Genomic DNA, 20597 nt, shown 5'->3' with positions numbered 1-20597 from the left:
GTGATGGCAAAGAATTGGAAATTGAGGGGATGCCCATCAACTGAAGAATGGCCAAACAAGCTGTAGTATATAAATGTAATGGAATATTATTGTGCTATAAGAAATGATGAGCAGGTGAACTTCGGAAAAATCTGGAAAAGACTTATATGAACTGTTGCTGAGTGAAAGGAACAGAAACAAGAGAAAACACTGTATGCAGTAACAGCTACAGCCACATTGTGCAACGACTGACTTTCATAGACTTATCTCTTTTCAGCAATGCAAGCATCTAAGACAACTCCAAAAGACTCATGATGGAAAATATCATCCACATCCAGAGATAGAACTATGGAGTCTGAATGCAGATTGTAGCATACTATTTGTGCTCTCTCTCTTTTTTTCTTTTTTGTGGTTTCTCCCATTCATTCTAATTCTTCTTTACAACATGACTAATGTGAAAACACATTTAATAAGAATGTATATGTAGAGCCTTTATCAGATTGCACTTAGTCCTGGGGAGGAGGAACAGGAGAGAGGTGGAGAAAATTTAAAACTCAAAACCTTACAGAAGTGACTGTTGAAAATTAAAATTAAATAAGTTAATTTAAAGGGGAAAAAAAAGTATTCTACTCTGCTGTAAAACTGTCCATTTGAAGGACAGATCCACCTCAGAAACTCCTTTCTCTACACTGACTGATAATCATGTAGTTTTAAAAGTTTTAAAAATGATTGTGTTATTTTCCTAATGTTAAATTATCTCTGAATCCCTGGTATAACTCTAATTTGGTCATGATGATTTCTTGCTGCTGTAGTCTGAAAAGATTATACTTAAGTTTTTTTAACTGATATTCATTAATAATATTGGGATATAGTTCTCCTGAGCTTTATCTTTCTCCGGTTTAGATGTTAGGATTATATTTGTTTATAAAAGGAATCTAGTAGAGTGCTTGCTTTCTCAATTTTTGAGAATAATTTGTGTATATTGGTACTGTTCTTTTGATAGAATTCACCTGTAGGCAGGGGATGAGGAAGTTTCTCCATCATGTTTCAAGTCTTTTCCTTTGCCATCAGTTCTTCTATTTAAGTTCTGCTTTCTCTCTTGTCACCTTGCACACTTTTAGAAGCAAACTTTTCAATTTGGTCAGTGTGTTGTCATGTTATTTTAACCTCGAAGATGTCTTTCTCTTTTTAGACTTTTTTCCTCTTTGGGGTAAAATTTATTTCCTCACTTGTACTTTTGTTGGCTCTTTTGTATTTGGTTACTATTCTTGTACTTCTGTTGTCTGGAATATCTGAACAGCAAAAATTTGATCAGGTGTGGTTTTCTTTGTAGGAATGCTTAAAATTCCTTTGTTTTGTCTAATAGCCATCTTTTTATTGACAATTAGGATCAGATTAGGGAATGTCACTGGGCTGTACCTTGAGTTCCTTTGTTCTTTGGAACATATATCATCTCCCCTTGCAGTTTCTATGAATGCAGAGTAGTTTTGTGTTGTTCATACTTCCCTTCTGTTATATTTGAGTATCTTCTTCCCTTTAATTGCAGAATTATTGTTACTGGAACTGTTAAATTTAACCACTGTATATGTCTTGGAGTCTTCAGTATAGCACTGGAGACAATTTATGGATTCTTTTGACCAGCACATTTTTTTTTTCCGTGCTTAGAAATTCTTGGCAGTTTTCTTGTATTATTTCTTGCATTTTAGGTGATTTTTAAAACTTGTCACATTTTTCTGAAAGAACTATAATAATTAAGTTGTGTCTACACATTTTGACTTCAAGACACATATGCTTTACTTGTGTAGAGATTGTGTTTTTTTTAATGTGATTGCTTTGTGCCTCTCTTCTTCCAGATTAAGTGTTGAATCATTTTTCTTTCGCTTACATTTATTCAGAGATGTCTGGACTTGTTTAGATGATCTGGAGGTCAGAGTTCCTTTTATTATAAATATCTTCCCTATTGATTTATCTGACTGTGCTCAAAATTTTTAACCTTCCAAAATTTTTAATCTTCCTCCTGACATTTTTGGTCATTTCAGTCATTTTTCCTTATATTCTCCTATTACTTTCTTTCTGACTGACTTTGATGGCAGTTTCTTCAAGGGCTGAACCTCAGTTATCTCAGTCTCCTCCCATGCTAGGAAATTAATTTTTTACAGGACTCAGTCTCTTCAAGTAACTTGGGGGGTGGGTCTCAGCTGTATGTTAGTTCCTTTTCCTTTAGGCTTGATGAACAGTTTTCCCTCAACCTCCCTGTAGAAGCAAGCACCCCAGCATCCCCAGGGTGGCTGCCAACACAGGTTCTTAGATCTACTTTTCTAAAGGAAAGCAACTCAAAATGGGTTAACAAGCTTACTTTAATGAATCAAACATATATCGTTTACTTAGTTCAGGGTGAAAAAGTCAGCACCCCAAACTTCAGAGTATAGAGACAGAAGTTACAAGACAGAGAAACAGATCAAACCGACAGGCTTCCAAACTGTCCAACCATTACATCCATACCAAATCACAGTTAGCAGAGAGGGAAGCATCAACATCTGGGTTTTTCAAAGGGGGGTGGGGGGCTCTCAACAGTCTCATCTGGTCAAATCACACAACACTTCTCAAAGTGAGCCCCAAAGCAAAGCCTCATAGCCTTCTCCTGGGTCAGAGAATATAACTGCCCTCTTGACTCACTGTCCAATCAATCACAGCATCAAGGTGTGGGCATTCCTGAAAATCAAGCCTCCTTCTACAGGCTCCATGTGACCACATTCAGCCTATTAGGGGACAGAGTATATTTTCAAATCAAGGAAGGTTCTCAGAGTCTCTTAAGCCTATCAAAGGGCCTAGGGGCAGGGAAGATCTTTACAATTGCATTTCCATTACACTCCCTTGCCCACTCTCAGTCCACCCCCTCCTCATACCCCCACACTAATAGCTTACCCAAGTTCTCTGGCTTCTGGGCTTCTGGACCTTCATTTTCAGTGAAGGACTGGCAGAATGAAGTGCTGTTGCTTGTTGTCTCAGAATGATTGAGTGAAGGTAGAGGAAGGGTGTAGAAAGGAGGCAGAGACTGCAGCATCAAGGGAATTGCCAAATCAATTCCAGAGCACAAGGCCTCAGGTCAGGCTGTAATACTTTTGAGAGCACTTGGTAGGAGTGATTTAAGGATTAGGTTTATCTCCTGGTACTTCACTGGGCTGTTAATTCAGAGTTCTTGGTGTCTTAGACCATAGAGATAGCTGTAGTTGCTTTAGCCCTTGTGTAAAATTATTATTTCAGAGGCTTGTGAGTTCATGAGGATCAGAACAAATTCCTGCTCCTCCATCTTGTTCACACAACCCAGAAATAACTGAATTTCTTTCTCCCCTGAATCCAGAACCATAGGCCAATCATGTTCTGTAGTCTCCAATTTCTGTGTATACAATTTTGACACTGCCAACTCTTTTGGTGTATAAAAGAATAAAACAGAGGCTTTTCAATTATGATGCTGGCAATGGTACTTTACCAAAGGAGACTGGACTCCTCACAATTCTGGAGAAACTCAGATTATAATACAAAGGTTTCCCAACTCCCAGTATAGCTTTAGGACATAAGACAATGTAAGAATTACATTTCCTTACTATCATTCACACACACCTCCACCCCCACCTCCACCCTTACTCTCACTCCTTGGTGATAGGGGACTTTTGTTGTTTCTATTTTGGATCAACTCATTTTACTTTTCTTAAATACATCTTTTTTCTCTATACATACTTTCAAGTTAAGTATAAAGCCCCCGGCCCCCAAACCCCCCCATCCACTTAACAAAAAAATTAATTCAAAGTACTGAAAAGGCAATGGGAGATCAGTCAAGAGAGAAAACCCATTACCTTAATTACAAAATTAAAAATAAACTACGGAGCCTTCTATTTAACAGGGATTCAGTAGATATTAAGCACTCTAAGTGCCTTAAATAGGGATTAACAAATAAATTGAAGGTGCTGTTAAAGTTACTCTACCTTCTTGAGGCCCTGGATCAAAGATGTTTTTCATAAACTAGTGAAATGGATCAAAAGTTTTTCATGAACTACTGTAGAATACCTAAAATATAACCAATTGTGGCCATGATCTGGAGTATCAAAACCTAAAGTATCAATGACAATTCCAGAAATCCAGGAACCAAATATATTTTTTATCAGTATGAAACATTCCTATCATATAATTAACTCATATTTGGAATTCAGGTACCAAACTGCCTGACAAAAACTAATAAAAGACTTTTGAAAATGCTTACCATAAAGCTATTATAAATCTGTATTCTAAAAGCTGCTAAGTTGTCTGTTTAGATATTATATTGAAAAAAGTCTCGGGGCGGCCAGGTAGCACAGCGAGTAAGAGCACCCGCTCCAGTGTTGAGAAGACCTGGAGATCGAATCCCGGGCTCAGACACTTAGCACCCACCCAGAAACACCTGGCCGAGTAACCTTGAGCAAGTTACTTAACCCCGATTGCAAGTCTCTTCTGGAAAATACACAAGCTACTGTGAAAAAATTTCTGAAACAGAACCAGAAAATCTTCAAACTGAAAGAAATTTAAGAATTCACCTAATCCAGACCTCTTCTGGATATATGAAGCCTCTTTAGCTAATAATCAAGAACTTTAGAGTACCTGAAAGATGAAGCCCCTCTTAAACAAACTCAACAAAAACAGGTATCCAGCCCTCTCTTTCAATTTCATGACAAAAAACTCATTATGGAACAAGGAAATCCATTTTAGTTTTAGACAAAACAATTATCATTTTCTTTCTTCTTTTTTACACTGAACAAAATGTGCTTTCTTTTCCCCCTTTTCCATTTAGGTGTGTATCTTTTGCTTCTGCTCCCATATAAATTACTAATTTTATTGGGTTATGTTATATAAAGAAGGTGTGTACTATTTTTTTTTATGTTTATTTATAATTTCCCAGTACATAGTCTATTTTGTAAAGGCATCATGGATTGCTGAAAAATATATTACCATTCATAAATGCTAAGTCTTTCAGCTTTATAAAGTCCAAAGGTTTGTTCTCCTTACTGACAGATTTATCCAATTCTGAGAAATAAACATTAAAAGTACCTACTACTACTGTTACTACACCTTTTCGCAATTCAGTTAACTTTATCTATATGAATTTAGAGACTATATTATTTGGAACATATGCTTAGTGCTGACTCGTTTATTATTTCTTTAAGAATAATATATTTCAGTTAATATTTTGAATTTGTCTTCATTTGATAGCTTGGTTGCAATTCCTCTTGCTATTTTAGATTCAAATGATGCATAACAAATTTTGTCCCAGCTTTTCATTTTAATTTTCTCTATTTTTTATTCAACTGTTTTATCCATTTACACTTTAGTTGTGATTGTAAGATTTATGCTTTCCTCCACTAGTTTCTTAAGTATTGCTATTTTTAAAAATCCCCTTCCCTCTTTCAAAGTAATTTTCCATGGTTAATTTGATTTGAATTTATCCCCACAGGCTTTTTTCTTCTTAGTACCAGTTCCTGAATGCTTACCTTTCCCCATTTACTGATTTCTCCCTATTTTTTTTGTCCTATTTCTTTCCCTGTTTAGTTCAAAATGTTACCTCTCCTCCAACTTGTTACTATTATATTACCTTTCTTTTGCTGTGCCTTTTAAAAACACCTTTGGTTTTTATTCTGTTCTCTTTATTATTTCTCTTTCTCTTTACTGTTTGCAAACAATGATCGAGGAAGGAATAACAAATCAATAATCTCATATTAGACCCCTGAACAACAGGAAAGAGAAGGCAAGTAAAGACAATGGGTATACTACACACACTGAACCCAACTCTGCTGCAGTCTGGGACATACCCAGGTCCCTGTTCCCTGTGCAGAAGGCTGCTGGCTTCCTTACCTGGGATGAATGAGCCTAAGGTCAAATTCCAGCAAGAAGAATCAGGAATTAAAGAGCCACGAGAGCTAAATTTTAATCTATGCTCTGATAACTTACTTTGTAAAAGAAGAGAACTAGACAAAAGAGACTCTAAAATTCTTCCCAAAGCTAACATTTTGTGAATCTATGAGATTTGGGTTCTACTTAATGCTGCCTCACTTCAGCCTCAATGTCCACATGGCCTTATCCACATCACTTTTCTTCTGGAACCTCAATTTCCTCCTTGGTAAAATGAAGGACTTGGACTATATGAGGTATTCTTAATTTAGGGTCTGTGAACTTCTTATTTAAAATATTCTGATAACAGTACTTCAATATAACCGAGTTCCTCTGTGACATTTTATTTTATGAATTTAAAAAGATTCTTATGAGAAAAGGTCCACGGTCTTTACAGAGATGGCAGAAGAAGTCATCCATAACACAAATAAAAGTTTAAAAACTAGGAGGTTCCCAAGGTTATCTTAAGCTCTAACATTCTTGTTGACAGTTGTGGGAAGAGAATGACTTCAGGTCCTATTTTAGCAATTTCCCTGAAACATCTATCTGCTATAGGGGTTACCACACTACCCCCACACAACAAAGTAGGCTTGTTAGATATCAAATGGGAAGAAACTCTTAATAGCAATCAATCAACAAGCGCATTTATTAAGCCTCTGCTCTACTTGGGATATAGCCCAAGCATTGCAGACAATGTCATATTGTAAATACCAGGCATGTGGTACACAAATACAAAAATGAAATTACCTCAGCAGCTAATTGTCAAAAATAACTAATTAGAATAGGAAGCAACTTAAGTTTTCCTGCTTCCTGTTCTTAGTATTGTACTCATAGTTCCCAGAGTCTCCATGGAGTGGTGTCTACCACCTACCCCATAATCAAAGATACCTTTTTAGCTGCTTGGTCTGAGTGTAGTTTGTAGTGGTTGCTCCAGGCACAAAAATTCCCAGTTATGGTTCTGTTACTGCTAGCAAGAAAAGACCCATATGTAGAAAAATGTTCACAGCAGGATTATTTGCAAAAATCAAAAAACTGGAAAAGAAAAATATGTGCACAAAGCCTGAAGAATGGCTGAACAAATTATATGGCACAGGGATAGAATGGAATGGGACTGAATCACAAAGAATTAAGAATATGACTAACTGAAACAGGAAGTAGAAGAAAGCAGGCAAAGGGAAAAAAAAACCCATATATATGATGACTGCAACCAATGTATATAACAGAGACAACAAAACTAGTCAAAAAAAGGTCAAAGTCAGAATCATATCAGCAATATTAAAAGACATATCTTTTTATTAATAAATTACAACACACGCACAAAATCCTGCAAATCAGCGAAAATTACAAAGAAGGAAATAGTTAATGTTGAGAGACATTGTGGGAAGACAGGCACATTGGTGCATTGTTGGTAGAGCTGTGAATTTGTACAACCATTTTGGAAAGCAATTTGAAATTATGCATGTAAAATGACTAAAATGTCCATATGCTTTGACTCAGAGATTCATCTACTAGATTTATACCCCAAAGAGGCCATTAAAGGAAAAAAGTCCCTATACATGCCAAAATATTCAAAACTGTATTTTTCCTGATAGCAAAGAAGCAGAAACCACTCAAGTAGATGCTCATCACTTGGACAATGACTAAACAAATTGTGGAACGTGAATGTAATGGAATACTACTGTGCTGTAAGAAATGAGGAATGCGATGAATACAGAGAAGCATGGAAGGTTTTCATGAGATAATACAGAATGAAATAAGTAAAGTCAAGAAAATATATACAACTATAACAATGAAAATGGAAAGAACAAAAGTGAATGTTGACAAAATTATAAATACCAAACATGGTTAAAAAGAAGATACCCACTCCTTTGCAGAGTTGGGAGGTCCACAGGTTGACTGCAAATATTTTCAGATGTTTTCTGTGTATTTAATAGTTTTGCTGATGATTTTTTTCTCTTTCCTTTTAAAAATACTATTTGTCATATGAGATTGCTCTCTGGCAAGGAAAGGAGAGTGCAAACTAGGGGAAATTTTGGTAATACATAAAAAAGATATCAATAAAAATTTTATTTAAAAAATGGAAACCTTATTTCTATTTTAGAGAATGTACATTGCAAAGAGATTTGCTAGAAAGTATCTGCCACAAAAAAATGTACAAATACATTTAGGAAGATTATAGATTACTATTTAAAAGAGTAGGCGCCAGAAAACCACAAGAAGCCTCAGAAGGTGACTAAATATTTTTGTGTATATACGTAAACACATACTATTCGACTTTCAATAACCATAGTTATATGTATATGTATATAAACATATATAGGTATTATATGTATAATACATATAATAAGTACATAAAGATATATGGGGGAATATCAAACTATGTCAGAAATGAGTTGAAAATTACATTTTATGCTTTCATTTAGGTTTAAGAGGCACAGATGCAAAATTTATATGTCAAGGCTCATTTAGGTGGTCGACATTCGATTTCTGAGCTTGTTAAAATTGTTATTTAAAAAATATGAAATACTACTAAATACCACAATATTCTTAGAGTATTAAAATCCCTAGTGATTCTACTAGGAAATTTCATATCTTAACCTCTTTTCATATAATATAATGATCTGTTAATTCCAAAAGTCCCAACATGTTCCATAGGTTTTAGAGAAGAAGAGCAACCTCTTCAAATTCTCCTTTTGGTACACAAAAAACGTCATTAGAAAACAGGTTAGAAAGGTCACTTGAGGGTGGCTAGGTGGCACAGTGAATCTCTGAGCACTGGCCCTGGAGTCAGGAGTACCTGAGTTCAAATTCGACCTCAGACACTTAACACAAAAACTAGCCATGTGACTAAGTCACTTAACCCCAATTGCCCTCCAAAAAAGCGAAAAGAAAAAAAAAAAGAAAGGTCACTTGTGGGAGAAGCAGAGGGTGATGGAAAAATGGTCATCTATTATAATTCTGCAAATCTATAGCATAGCTTTTTTAGTTATTAGTTCTAGGAAAAGTCTTTATTCTTTACTAGAGCTACATAATGGATTCGTGCATAGTCAAGGATTCTTTTTATGCTAAGAAAAGCAAGAAAGAAACTTAGGATCTTTCATATCCCTTCTATTCACAGAAAATTCATTTTCCATCTTTACCAGTCACAACAAAGTTCATTAAAAATTTCTTACCCATTCCAGAGTCTTTCTTGGTGCCATCTGATATGATGTCCACATGGTCACTGTCTACATCATAACTGAAGAAATCATTCAAGTAGGTTTTTGATCTCTGACCACCAAATACATATAAGCAACGGTTTTTCTGAAAATTGAAAAAAAAAATAGGAAAAAACTAGTAAACAGAAAAGGGAGCAGTGATATAGAATGATAGCTGAAGATCAGTTCACAAAGACTTACTCTTTAGTGATCAAACTTTTAAGAAACTAGTTCTGATCAATGTTTGATCAGCTGCTCTGTCTGGTAAGCAGTGAGCGGAAGGTGCATAGGCTAAAGATGTATAGAGCCAATTCTTACATTTTTACACTTATAAAGCAGAGCAGACAGGAAGCCTGGCACAGTGGAAAGAAGCTATACCTTGGAGTCAGGAAGAGCCTGGATCCAAGTTCCGTCATATTATCTGCGTGACTATGGATGAATTAATTAGTCACAATTTCTCAGCATCCTAGGCAACCCTTTAAGACTATAAAGTTAATATGCAGCAGGAATATCCACAAGGATATAAACAAAAATCATAAGAGGGAAAAGGGGAGGAACAATGGTGAAAATAACTAAGAGGAACAGATAATTTAGTGTTCCGTTTTATTGGCATGAAAGTGTGAGCTGAATTAGCATTAAGATGGAAAGGGGAAATAGGTCCTGTATCCAGATGGGTAACAGTGAAGCTTAATTTAAGAATCCCTGTTGAAATGGAGAATGATATCTAACTAGAAGTCCCTAGGCTAGCAAGGAAGGTCTCATTTGAACTGAATAAATGGGACTTTTTCCCCCTTATTTTGAAGGTACTAAAATGAAGAAAAATCACAGATATCTCCATTATTTATGTGAATATCAGAAAGATAGGAATTTTAAATTTAGTTGTACAAAATGAAATAGATTTTACCCTTTCTTGACTAAAGTAAAACAAACATTACAGTTTTTGTATTATAATCTCAATTGTCCTTACTGAGTGGAAAAGCATGCAGTGTCCTATGCGGGACTGGATGTCCTCAGGTCCAGCATTACATGAATCCTCTCGAAGAAGCTTCCATGTTTGACATTGGCAGTTAAAAGCAAATAAACCACTGAACTGAGGTTCACTGGCTCTACTGTCATCTACACTGCCATTACAAGTCAAAATTCTTCCACCAAAAGTATAGATCATGTGTTTTTCAGAATCCATACACATCTGCACAAAGAAAATAAATTTATTTTAGTATGTTTTTGTCAACATGTTAAGGAGTTAATGTAATTATGCATACTTTTTAGAATTTCGGAGAATCTGTGGTTTGGTTTTAAATTTTAAAATTCAAGAAAACCACTAGAGTGTCATGAATAACAAAAATATTAAAAATACTTAAACAAAGACATTGGCTGTTTTTAAAATACTACTCCACATTTCACTTTTTTCAGTAGGAGTAATGTCCTGGATTAAAAAACTGAAGATTTTCTCCAAGTTGTACTTAAAGTACAACAGCTTTTATCAAAAGCAACAGATGCTACTGAACAACTGAAGCTGGACACTGCTCCCATAACCACTTTTATCCTTTTGTACTTACTTTTGTTTTTTTTTTTTAATTACTCTCCTGGGCTACCATCTATCTGTGTTTGGTACTACCAATACTAACATTTCTCATTTGTTAATCACTTAATTTACAAATTACTTTCTTTACACTGTGAGGAACTTCAGATCACTATAAGCATTTTACAGATCATAGGTTCTTCAATCAAGAGTTGCAAAGCACCTCAGAAGTCATCTAATCTAATTCCTCATCTTACAGATGGCTCTAAGAGCTGGTCCCTAAATGGAAGGCTGAAAGTTATGATTTTTACAGTTTGACTGATGTTAGGTACTTTTAAATATGACATTCTCATTCTAGGTTACTTTAAGTTTTGCAATTCATATTTTTAAAATATACTATTTTAATAAGTATCTCATATTTAACAAACATCTCCATTCTAAAATCATCACATATCTTTATCTCTATTCTTCTCTCCCTGCAACCCAGAGAACTTAACTAAAGAGAGATTAGCCAAATATCATAAAGTTTTTAAGGGTCATTTTCATATGACTCCAAGTAAGAATAAAATTCTTTCTCAAAGTATTTACAAGCCAAAAAGTTCAGAATGGAAAGTAGATCCAAACTTGAGTGGGATTTACATTTAAAGTTAAAACTATGCATGAAAGCTCCACCCATATTGTATATTTCTCTCTCCTCCCCAAAACACCATATTTAATACACATTTCAACCAACTTTTAGTAGTGCCTTAAGCATTTAGCATAATGCCTAGCACATAATAGGTACTTAATAAATGTTTACTGACTGATTTAGAAAATCACTGAATTTGGAGTCAGAGGGCATGTGCTCAAAATCTCAACCCTACTACTTAACTGAATGAATCTTGGTCAAATCACTGAATCTCTCTAGGCCTTAATGAGAGAACTGGAATTGATGAAGATGATGATGCCAATGAGGAGAAAATAACTAAAATTTATATAGTACCTACTGTGTGCCAGGCACTATACTAGGCATTTTATAATCATCTCATTTGCTCTTCAAGACCCTCTACTGGGGAGGGGGGTAGGTACTATTATTATCACCATTTTACAGATGAGGAAACTGGTGCAAACAGAGGTTAAATGATTTGGCTAGGGTCACAGAGCTAGTAAGTGTCTGAGGCTAGATTTGAACTCAGGTCTTCCTGACTCCTGATCCAGTGTTCTATCCCTTGAGACACTTGATTTGAGGTACTTTCCTGCCTTAAATGAATTATCCTAAATAAATGAATAATTTTAGAATTTCCAACATCTCCTACCCAGGTCATTCACTTCTACAACTCCTATCTCTTTTCTTTCTCTCCTCTGATAAGGGCAGAATTTGCAAAGCTTTGCAGTGGGTAGGCATGGTCAAATTCTATTACCCAAAGGAAAGGTCTCAGATATGTGTCAAAATGGTTGAAAAGTTGAAGTCCCCACAATTTTATCAAGAGTAAGATAACCCTTATACACAGCTGCGTATGAGTCCACATAACCCAGTTTAATCATTATAACAAAGGCCTCCTCAATCCACTGTCTCACATTAGCCTGTCTCGAATAAAAGCTCATTTAAGTCACAGAATCACATAAAACTTCTGGGGATAATGCTGATGGCCCTGGAGATGTCATAAAATATGATTAAGGAATTGATAACCCCATCATATTCTGCTCTCACCAAACCACATCCTAAGTATAGAAATCAATTCTTTACATCACATTTTCAATCAACCAGTAAATATTTATTAAACACCTATTAGGTGCCAAGCACTGTGCTAGGGAAACAAAGAGGCAAAAGGCGGCACCTACACCGTAAGTTTACAACCTAACAACAATGCTGTCAAGCTGGAATGTATCTGAAGGAAGGTAACAAGGATAGTGAGGGGACTCAAAACAGCATAAAAAGAAAGAATTGTAAAAGTTTAGCCTATCTAAATATCTGTATCTACAATGTGTGTGTGTGTGTATGTGTGTGACATCAAGGCTGACAGCATGATAGATGCCTTTTTAATATTTAAGGGTATTAACATGGAAGACAGACTCAATTTGCTTAGCTTGAAAAGATGGCAGAACTTGGAGAAATGACGATAGTCAGAAGTAAATTTTGGTTCATGAAGGAAAAACTGCTTTTTGCAAAAGTGGCATGAGCTACTTCAAAAAATGCTCAGTCATCCACTGTTGAAAGATTTAGTGTAGAGGCCGGAAGGTCAAATACAAAGAATATTATTTTAAAAGGGGATTTGTGCTTAAGGGTTTTAGACTAGATGACCTATTAAGTGACTTAAAAAAAAAACTTATGTACCTATGCATCTCTTTCATACACACACACACACACACACACACACACAAAAGAGGCACTGAAGTTACAGACCCAGAATTCAAACTATACTTTTCAGATAGCATATTTAGTACACTCAAATATTCTTGCAATTCTTTTCTGATATTACTGTTTCATGTATTTATAACAATTTTATATGCTATAAATTATAGCATTTATACTTTCATTTGGTATTTTATTGTTCCCTGTGCATATGTCAGTTCATTTCAACCAACATTTATTAAATATCAATTATGTGCATGTTACAGTGCTAGGTGTTAAGGACACGAAGAGAAAAATGAGACTATTCTCAAGGAACTTTCTTTGAACTGTGGGGATACATTATGTCTACAGACCAATAAGTACAAGGTAATTCAAGGAAGGAGAGAACCCTAACAATTCAGGGTATCAGGGAAGACCTCATGGAGGGGATACCACCTAAACCTAAGGTGGGAAGAAAAGGATTCAAGGAAGCAGAGAAAAGGAAAAGAGGAAAAGTAATTAGAGAAAGGTCACTAAGATGACACACAAAGATGGGCAATTACCCACAAGTGTTCCACTTTTATGTTAACGAACAAACATTCGTTTATCTGACCTTTACCTATCATTCCATCTTGCTCTGTGCCTTATGACATCCAACTCTGTTCTTCATTTTTACCATGATCTCCAATCCCAAAGCCCTCAGGTCTTCTAACTCCTACGGTAGCCACACTCTTCTTTCTTCCCCATTGCTACAGTTTGTGAATCAGTTCAACTTTATATTATCTTTTTTATTTCAATCTCTTGCCTCCTTATCCCATCATTGATCTTGCCCTAAACAAGCCTTAGTCTTGCATTATTTCCACTTATGTGCTACAGAATGAAACTGGAGAAAATCATGAAATCATGCTAAGTACACTACAAATATATTTTACATCATTTCAGGTGGGTCCTTACCACAGCAAAGCAACCCTTTTACACTTTCCTAAGCAATTCTCTCTTCCATTTCCCACAGGAGCTATTACAAACCTCTTCATCTCTCATCAAACTTCCTATTTTGTCCTTTACTCTCCACTAAGCATCTTGCCTCACACTTCACAAAAAAAAAATTGAGGCCATTCATGAAAAGCTTCCTCTTCTGCCACTCTCATCTTACATCACTCAAATGCAGTCTGTCACTATCTCCTTCATCCTCTGGTCGTGTAACTTTGCCAGGGCAAACCTTTTTTTTACATATATTGGATTCCATCACATCTTCTGTAACAGGCTATCCTTCTATCACACCTACTCTCTTCAATCTTCCATCTCTCTTTACTGGTTCCTTCTAGTCTTTATCTCCTTCATCCTTAAAAAAAAAGAAAAAGTAAGAAAAGAAAGCCCTCACTTACTATCCATGCTAGTTATCTTCCTATAACTCTCCTCAACTAAACTCCTTGAGCAAGGCACCTACGACTGGTAGTCACCCAATATTTCTCTTCTTAATCTTCTGCAATCTGACCTCCAGCAGTTACTATTCAACCAAAACTTCTTTTCAAAGTCAGCAAAGATCTAATTTTTAAAATTAATTTACTAATCCAACATTTAAAGATCTCTTCACAGTCTTCATTCTTCCTGAGGTCTCTGAAACCTCTGACATTGCTCACCACTTTCTCTTCCTGGATTCTTTCTTCTCTCCATTTTCATGATACTGTTCTCTACTCCAGTCTCCTTTGCTAGATCTGCCTCCAGTTCTCATCTACTAATTGTGAGTATCCCTCAAGGTCCTATTCTGAACCATTCTTCTTTCTCTGTCTCTCTAGTATCTTACTTGGTGATCTCTTCAAATTCCCAAGAATTCAATTATCATCTCTATGCAGATGATTATGAATCTATATCCAGCATTACCATTTTTTCCAGACATCCAATCTTGAACGATCAATAAGCCTCTTTTAGACACCTTAAACTTCAGGCATCTCAAACTTGACGTGTCTAAAACCAACCCCCAAACCTTTTCCTGCTTTTAAAATCCCTTATTCCAGTCAAATGCACCACCATACCCCTAGTTACCAGGCTTGCACCCTAGGCTACGTGTCATCCTTGAGTCCTCACTTGCAGCACTCTTTCCACATATTCAATCTCTTTCCAATTCTTGTAGTTTTTGTTACAATATCTCTCATATACATTTTTTTCTTTCCATTCAGTCACCACTCTGGTAGAGGTTCTTGTCCCCTCATGCCAGACCTACTCCAATAAACTCTGCTTGGTCTCTCTGTCTCATCCCAGTCCCTTTTCAATTCATTAACAAATTCAATTCAATTAAAGTGATTTTTACTAAAGCATAGGTCTGGCCATGTCACCTCACTTTTCAATAAATTCCAGAGGCTCCCTATAACTTCCAAGATGAAGTATTACATCCTGTGACCAGCTTTTAAATTCCTTCATCATGTGCCTTCCTTCAAGACTCATCTAAAACAGACCTTTTGCAAAAGGCCTTTCATGTTCCCCTCCCTACCACCATCCCTTTTTCACTAGAACTCCCTTTTTACAAAGTATTTTGTATACACAATTTTTGCTTTTTATCTTCTCCATTACAATGACTGAACTCGTTGAGGGTATGGACAGGTTGGTTGGTTTGTTTTACTTTTTTTCTTTTCCTCCGTGCTTACTATGGTGCCTGGCACAAAGCAAGCATTTAATATATGCCGGTTGATTGGAGTATGAGATTGTGCCAAGAGTATTGCTTGAGGGAATCAAAAATATTTAACAGAGAGAAGACTTCAGAGGCTATATGACAATAAATGTCTTCAAGTATTAGAAGGGTGATCATGTGAAGAGAGATTTATTAGGTTTGGGAACAACATGCAGAAGCTTCAGACAAGAATATTTAGACCAAAGGGAAAGAAAATCTTCCTAACAAATAGTTATATAAAAGTTGAATGGGCTGCCTCTGTGCATTAAGTTCCCTCTCAGATCTTTCCAAATGAGTTAGATAACCACTTGTCAGGTATGTCCCAGAGGATGTTCTTGCTGGTATATGAGCTGAACTAGGTGGTAGCTTAGTTTCCTTCCAGCTTTGACATGAATCATTTGGTAAAGACAACTTATATTATTCACTGTTATAATTTAACTTTATATACTTCAGAAAACAGATATACAAGAGAAAGTCTATGTACAAAAAATTTAATTATGCCATTTCTACTTTCCTAAATTCCACAAATCCAATTCTTCATAAAATAATTCTCCAATGCCTCCTTGTTCCATAGTGTACCTGAACAAGAGCCATAATTACACAAGAGATAAATCTAATAGTCTATGTAAGAAAAAATCACATGGATGAATAATGCCTACTGTCCAGACGATGACATATAACTACACTGGTATACCAAAAATATAAAAAGACCTATAGGGAAGGCTCTAGCAAGCTGAGTACCTCCTTCTATGGGAAGGGAGGGAAAGGAATAAGTATTTATGCCTACAAATAGGAGGAATAATCAGGTGAGATCAAAGAGTTATTCAAATACTTAAGTATAAACACTTATTTACAGTGTTAATACTCTCCCAGGTAAGTTTGCAACTCTTTACTTATCTACCTCTAGGACAAAGACTTTATGTTTGCACTGGTTAAGGTTAATAGCAGTTTCCATCAATATTTAAATCTGACCTGAAAATAGGTGTTTTCACATAGCCAAAAAGGCCCTAATCTGTGCTACAGGCTGTGAATTTAACCCTTCTAGTTCTACAATTCTGATCATATGAATTTCTCTGAGGTAGTTTGCTCCTGGTGGGAGGGTACCCTACTTGACAAGGTTGTCATAAGGTTCAACTAAGAGTGCATGTGTTGGACTTTGCAGACATTAAAATGATGCATAAATGTCAGTTATTATCATATCTATTCATCAAGGATCTCTGATTTTACTGGAGTGGGAATTACTCTCCACCAAAGGAGATCTATGGATCAGAGAGAATAAATGATATCACACAGGTATTAAGGAAGGGTAAGAAGTACAGATTCTGAGTCAGAAAGGCACAGATCCATATCGAACACTTTTTACTATATCATGCTGCCTTTAATTATTAGTGCTACAATCCTAAACTAATTTAAGAGAGAGACAGAGAGAGATGGATTTCTATGCTAAGAGGACAAAAGGATAAAACAATCTTATGTTGCATCTCTCCCAGCTTAAGATGGTGCTGCTCTCGGAATCCCTCTTTCACTTTTCCAAACTCTGTCTCTTTACTGAGCTTCAGGGTTTTATCACCAACTGTCCGCTCATCATTTCAAGCTAAATATTTCATTCATGACATTTGTATCCCCAGTTTCTAGCACAGTGTCATTTAATAGGTACCTAACAAATGTGTGTTGGCTGCTAAATGACTGATGTCTCAGAAACATCTCAAACTAGATATGTCCCGAACATAACTTAATCCTCTTTTCCTCCATACTATCATCTTTTCCAAACTTCTCTATTTCTCCTTGCAAACTTTATCAGTCTTCAAATCTCCCAGATTTGTAACACTTAGTTCCTCATTCTGTTACCTCATATATCTAGTTTTCAAATCTTGCCACGCCAAAACAACCATCACCTTAGTTCAGGCCTTCATCACCTCTTGCCTAGACTACTACAATGGACTTGTAATCTGTCTCCCTGACTCACATCCCTCTTCCTAGTCCAGTTAATTCTTAACAGAGCTGTTAAAGTAACTTTCCTTAAACACAAGGCTGACCATGTAATTCCCCTACTAAGTAAATTCCAGTGGCTCCCCACTTGATCATTCTATATTTGGCTTTGAAAATTCTTCACAAACGTCCACCTCTATGCACTACTCCCCAATCTATGCTCAAAAGTACAGTGAAATTTTCCATTTCTTGTCTTCATGTGCCTTTGCACTGGACTATAATTTACTCAATCCTCATTTCCAAACCACTGAATCATTCTTTTCCCTCAAGAAAATGCTCAAATGCCACCACTACAAAAATCCTTTCATGATACCCCACAACTATTATTGGAAAATGTCTCTCATTAATAAATGCTTCTTTGTTGATTATTATATGAAATTTTGCAATTTATTTTAACATTTTTACTATTTTTTTCTTCTATTGCTGCATTTTGGAGAAAAGAATTTTTTTTTATTTTCAGATTCAAATTCTATCTCCCTTCAAGCCCTTACCTGACCCACTGAGAAGGCAAGATATAAAACCCATTATATATATGAAATAATATTTAAAAATTCCTGCATCAGACATATAACTTAAAAAAAAGATTTTAAAAAAATGCCTCAATCTACACTGAGTCCATCAGTTCTCTCTTTGGAAGTGTAAAGGATTTTATATCTTAAGCCCTTTAGAGTTGTAGTAGATTATTATGATGATCAGAGTTAATAAGTCATTCACACTTGATGATCTTTACAATATTGCTATTATTATATAGACTGTTCTCCTGGTTCTGCTCACTTAACTTTGGATCAATTTATAGAAGTCTTCCTGGTTTTTGTGAAACTATGCCCTCCATCATTTCTTACCACACAATAATATTAACACTTTCTGATACCCTAAGTTGTTTGGCCATTTTCTAATTGATAGGCATTCCAATTCTTTGTCCCCAATAAAAGAGCTGCTATAAATCTGTATATATGGGTCTTTTTCCTTTTATTTTGATCTCCTTAGGGTATAGAGATCATAGTGATATGACAGGTTAGAGGGCATGCAAAGTTTTATACCCCTTTGGGTATAGTTTCAAATTATTTTCCAGAATGGTTGCATTAGTTCACAGATCTACCAATAATGCTCATGTAATCTAAATTATCAATTTTACCTCCCATAAGTCTTTATATATGCCATTTGGTTGTAAACTCTTCCCCTGTCCATAGATCAGCTAGGTAATTTTTGCAAGCTTTCCTAATTTGCTTATGATATCAACCCTTATATCTAAAAAGCATGTGTCCATTCTGAGCTTATCTTGGTATTATTGGTCGATACTGAGTTTCTACCAGACTATGTTCCAATTACCAACAGTTTCTGTTCAAAAAAGAGTCCTTGTTTTAATAGCTGGGATCTTCAAATCTATAAAACCATTAGGTTACTGTTTTCATTTACTTAGATATATTATGTGTATATAGTTTAATCTAAGCTATTAAACTAACCAAATATTCTATTTCTCATCCAATACCAAATTGTTTTGATGTTAACCACTTTATATAATATAGTTTGAAATTTGATATTGCTAGTACTCTTCCTCCACATTTTTTCAGATTCCCTTAAAAGTTTTGACCTCTTGGTTCCTCCAAATGAATTTTATGTTTTCTAGTTCTATAAAGTAATTCTTTAGTAGTTTGATTGGTGTGGCACTGAACAAACAAATTAATTTAGGAATTAATTGTTATTCTTGTTATACTGACTTGGCCTAGCCACAAACAATTAATATTTCTCCAATTATCTGCCTTTATTTCAAGAATTTTACCCTATTTGAAATTATTTTAAATGGAATACTCTAACTGCTATGTTTTGTTAATTAGAGAAACGCTGGAGATCTGTGAAGGTTTATTTCTGTAACACTTCTAAAGTTGTTAATTGTTTCAACTAGTTTTTTAGCTGACTCTCTAGGGTTCTCTATATATCGTTACAACATCTATTAAAAAGAGGTAGTTTTGTTTCCTCACTGTCTGATTATTCCTTTCTTTTTCTTATCTTATTAATATAGCTAGCATTCTAGTACAATATCGACTAATAAGGTGATAATGGACATCCTTGCTTCAACCCTGATCTTACTGGAAAAGCTTCTAGTTTATCCTCATGTTCCTGAATTTAGATATATACTACTTATCATTTTAAGAAAAGCTTTATTTATTTCTAAGCTTTCAATTTAAAAAAGCAGAAATGGGTATTTCATTTTGTCAAAAGCTTTATCTGTATTTACTGACATAATTATATGATTTTTGTTGTTTTTATTATTCAAATGATCAACTATGATCATGGTTCTTCTACTAGTGAAGCAGCCTTGCATTTCTGGTATAAATCCAATGTGATCATAGTGTATGATCTGATATTCTGCTGCAATCTCCTTGCTAGTATTTTTATTTATATATTATATAAAATATTGTATTTTATATATAAATTTATGATATATATAATTTCATATAAAGACAAATTTTTACACTCATTTGAAAATGTTGAGTTACAAATTTTCTCCCTCCCTACCCTTCCATCCTAAGATGGTAAGCAATTTGATATTGGTTATAGATATGTAATTATACAAAAAAATTTCCATATTATTCATGCTGTGAAAGAAACAGACCAAAAAAGAAAGTGAGAAAAGTATGTTTTGATCTGAACTCGGACTCCTTATCAGTTCTTTCTCTGGATGTGAATAGCATTTTTTCTCATGAGACCTTTGGTATTGTCTTGGATCACTGTATTGCTGGGAATAGACAAGTCATTCACAGTTGATCACTGTACAATGTTGCTGTTACTATGTACCATGTTCTTCTGGTTCTGCTCACTTCACTTTGCATCAGTTCATGCTTACTAGTATTTTCTTTAAAATTTTTACATCAATATGCATTAGGAAAACTGGTCTATGGTTTTCTTTCTGTTTTTTCTTTCCATGGATTAGGCATCAAAATCAAATTGTGTCAAAGAAGGAATCTGATAGGACTCTACCTATTTTAAAAACAGTTTACATATTACTGGAATTAACTG

General features: G+C 35.2%; 1 protein-coding gene across 5 annotated transcripts in view; it reads right to left on the bottom strand.

Moving 5' to 3' along the window:
• MKLN1 (muskelin 1) overlaps positions 1-20597 on the bottom strand; it is a 305308-nt gene that overhangs the window by 46626 nt on the left and 238085 nt on the right. For all 5 annotated transcript variants that reach the window (XM_069087238.1, XM_069087241.1, XM_069087239.1 and 2 more), the window contains 2 exons: positions 10060-10281; positions 9069-9198 (listed from right to left, as the gene is read on the bottom strand). In XM_069087238.1, coding sequence (XP_068943339.1) covers positions 9069-9198; positions 10060-10281 — 352 coding nt within the window. The remainder of the gene's footprint in view (positions 1-9068; positions 9199-10059; positions 10282-20597) is intronic.

The sequence above is a fragment of the Petaurus breviceps genome, unplaced genomic scaffold (assembly GCF_028583685.1).
Source record: "Petaurus breviceps papuanus isolate PSGF00001 unplaced genomic scaffold, PetGlider_PUasm1.0 181, whole genome shotgun sequence".
NCBI lineage: Eukaryota > Metazoa > Chordata > Mammalia > Diprotodontia > Petauridae > Petaurus > Petaurus breviceps.
Note: the sequence above shows the minus strand (reverse complement) of the source record. Positions and strands in the feature narration are given on the sequence as shown.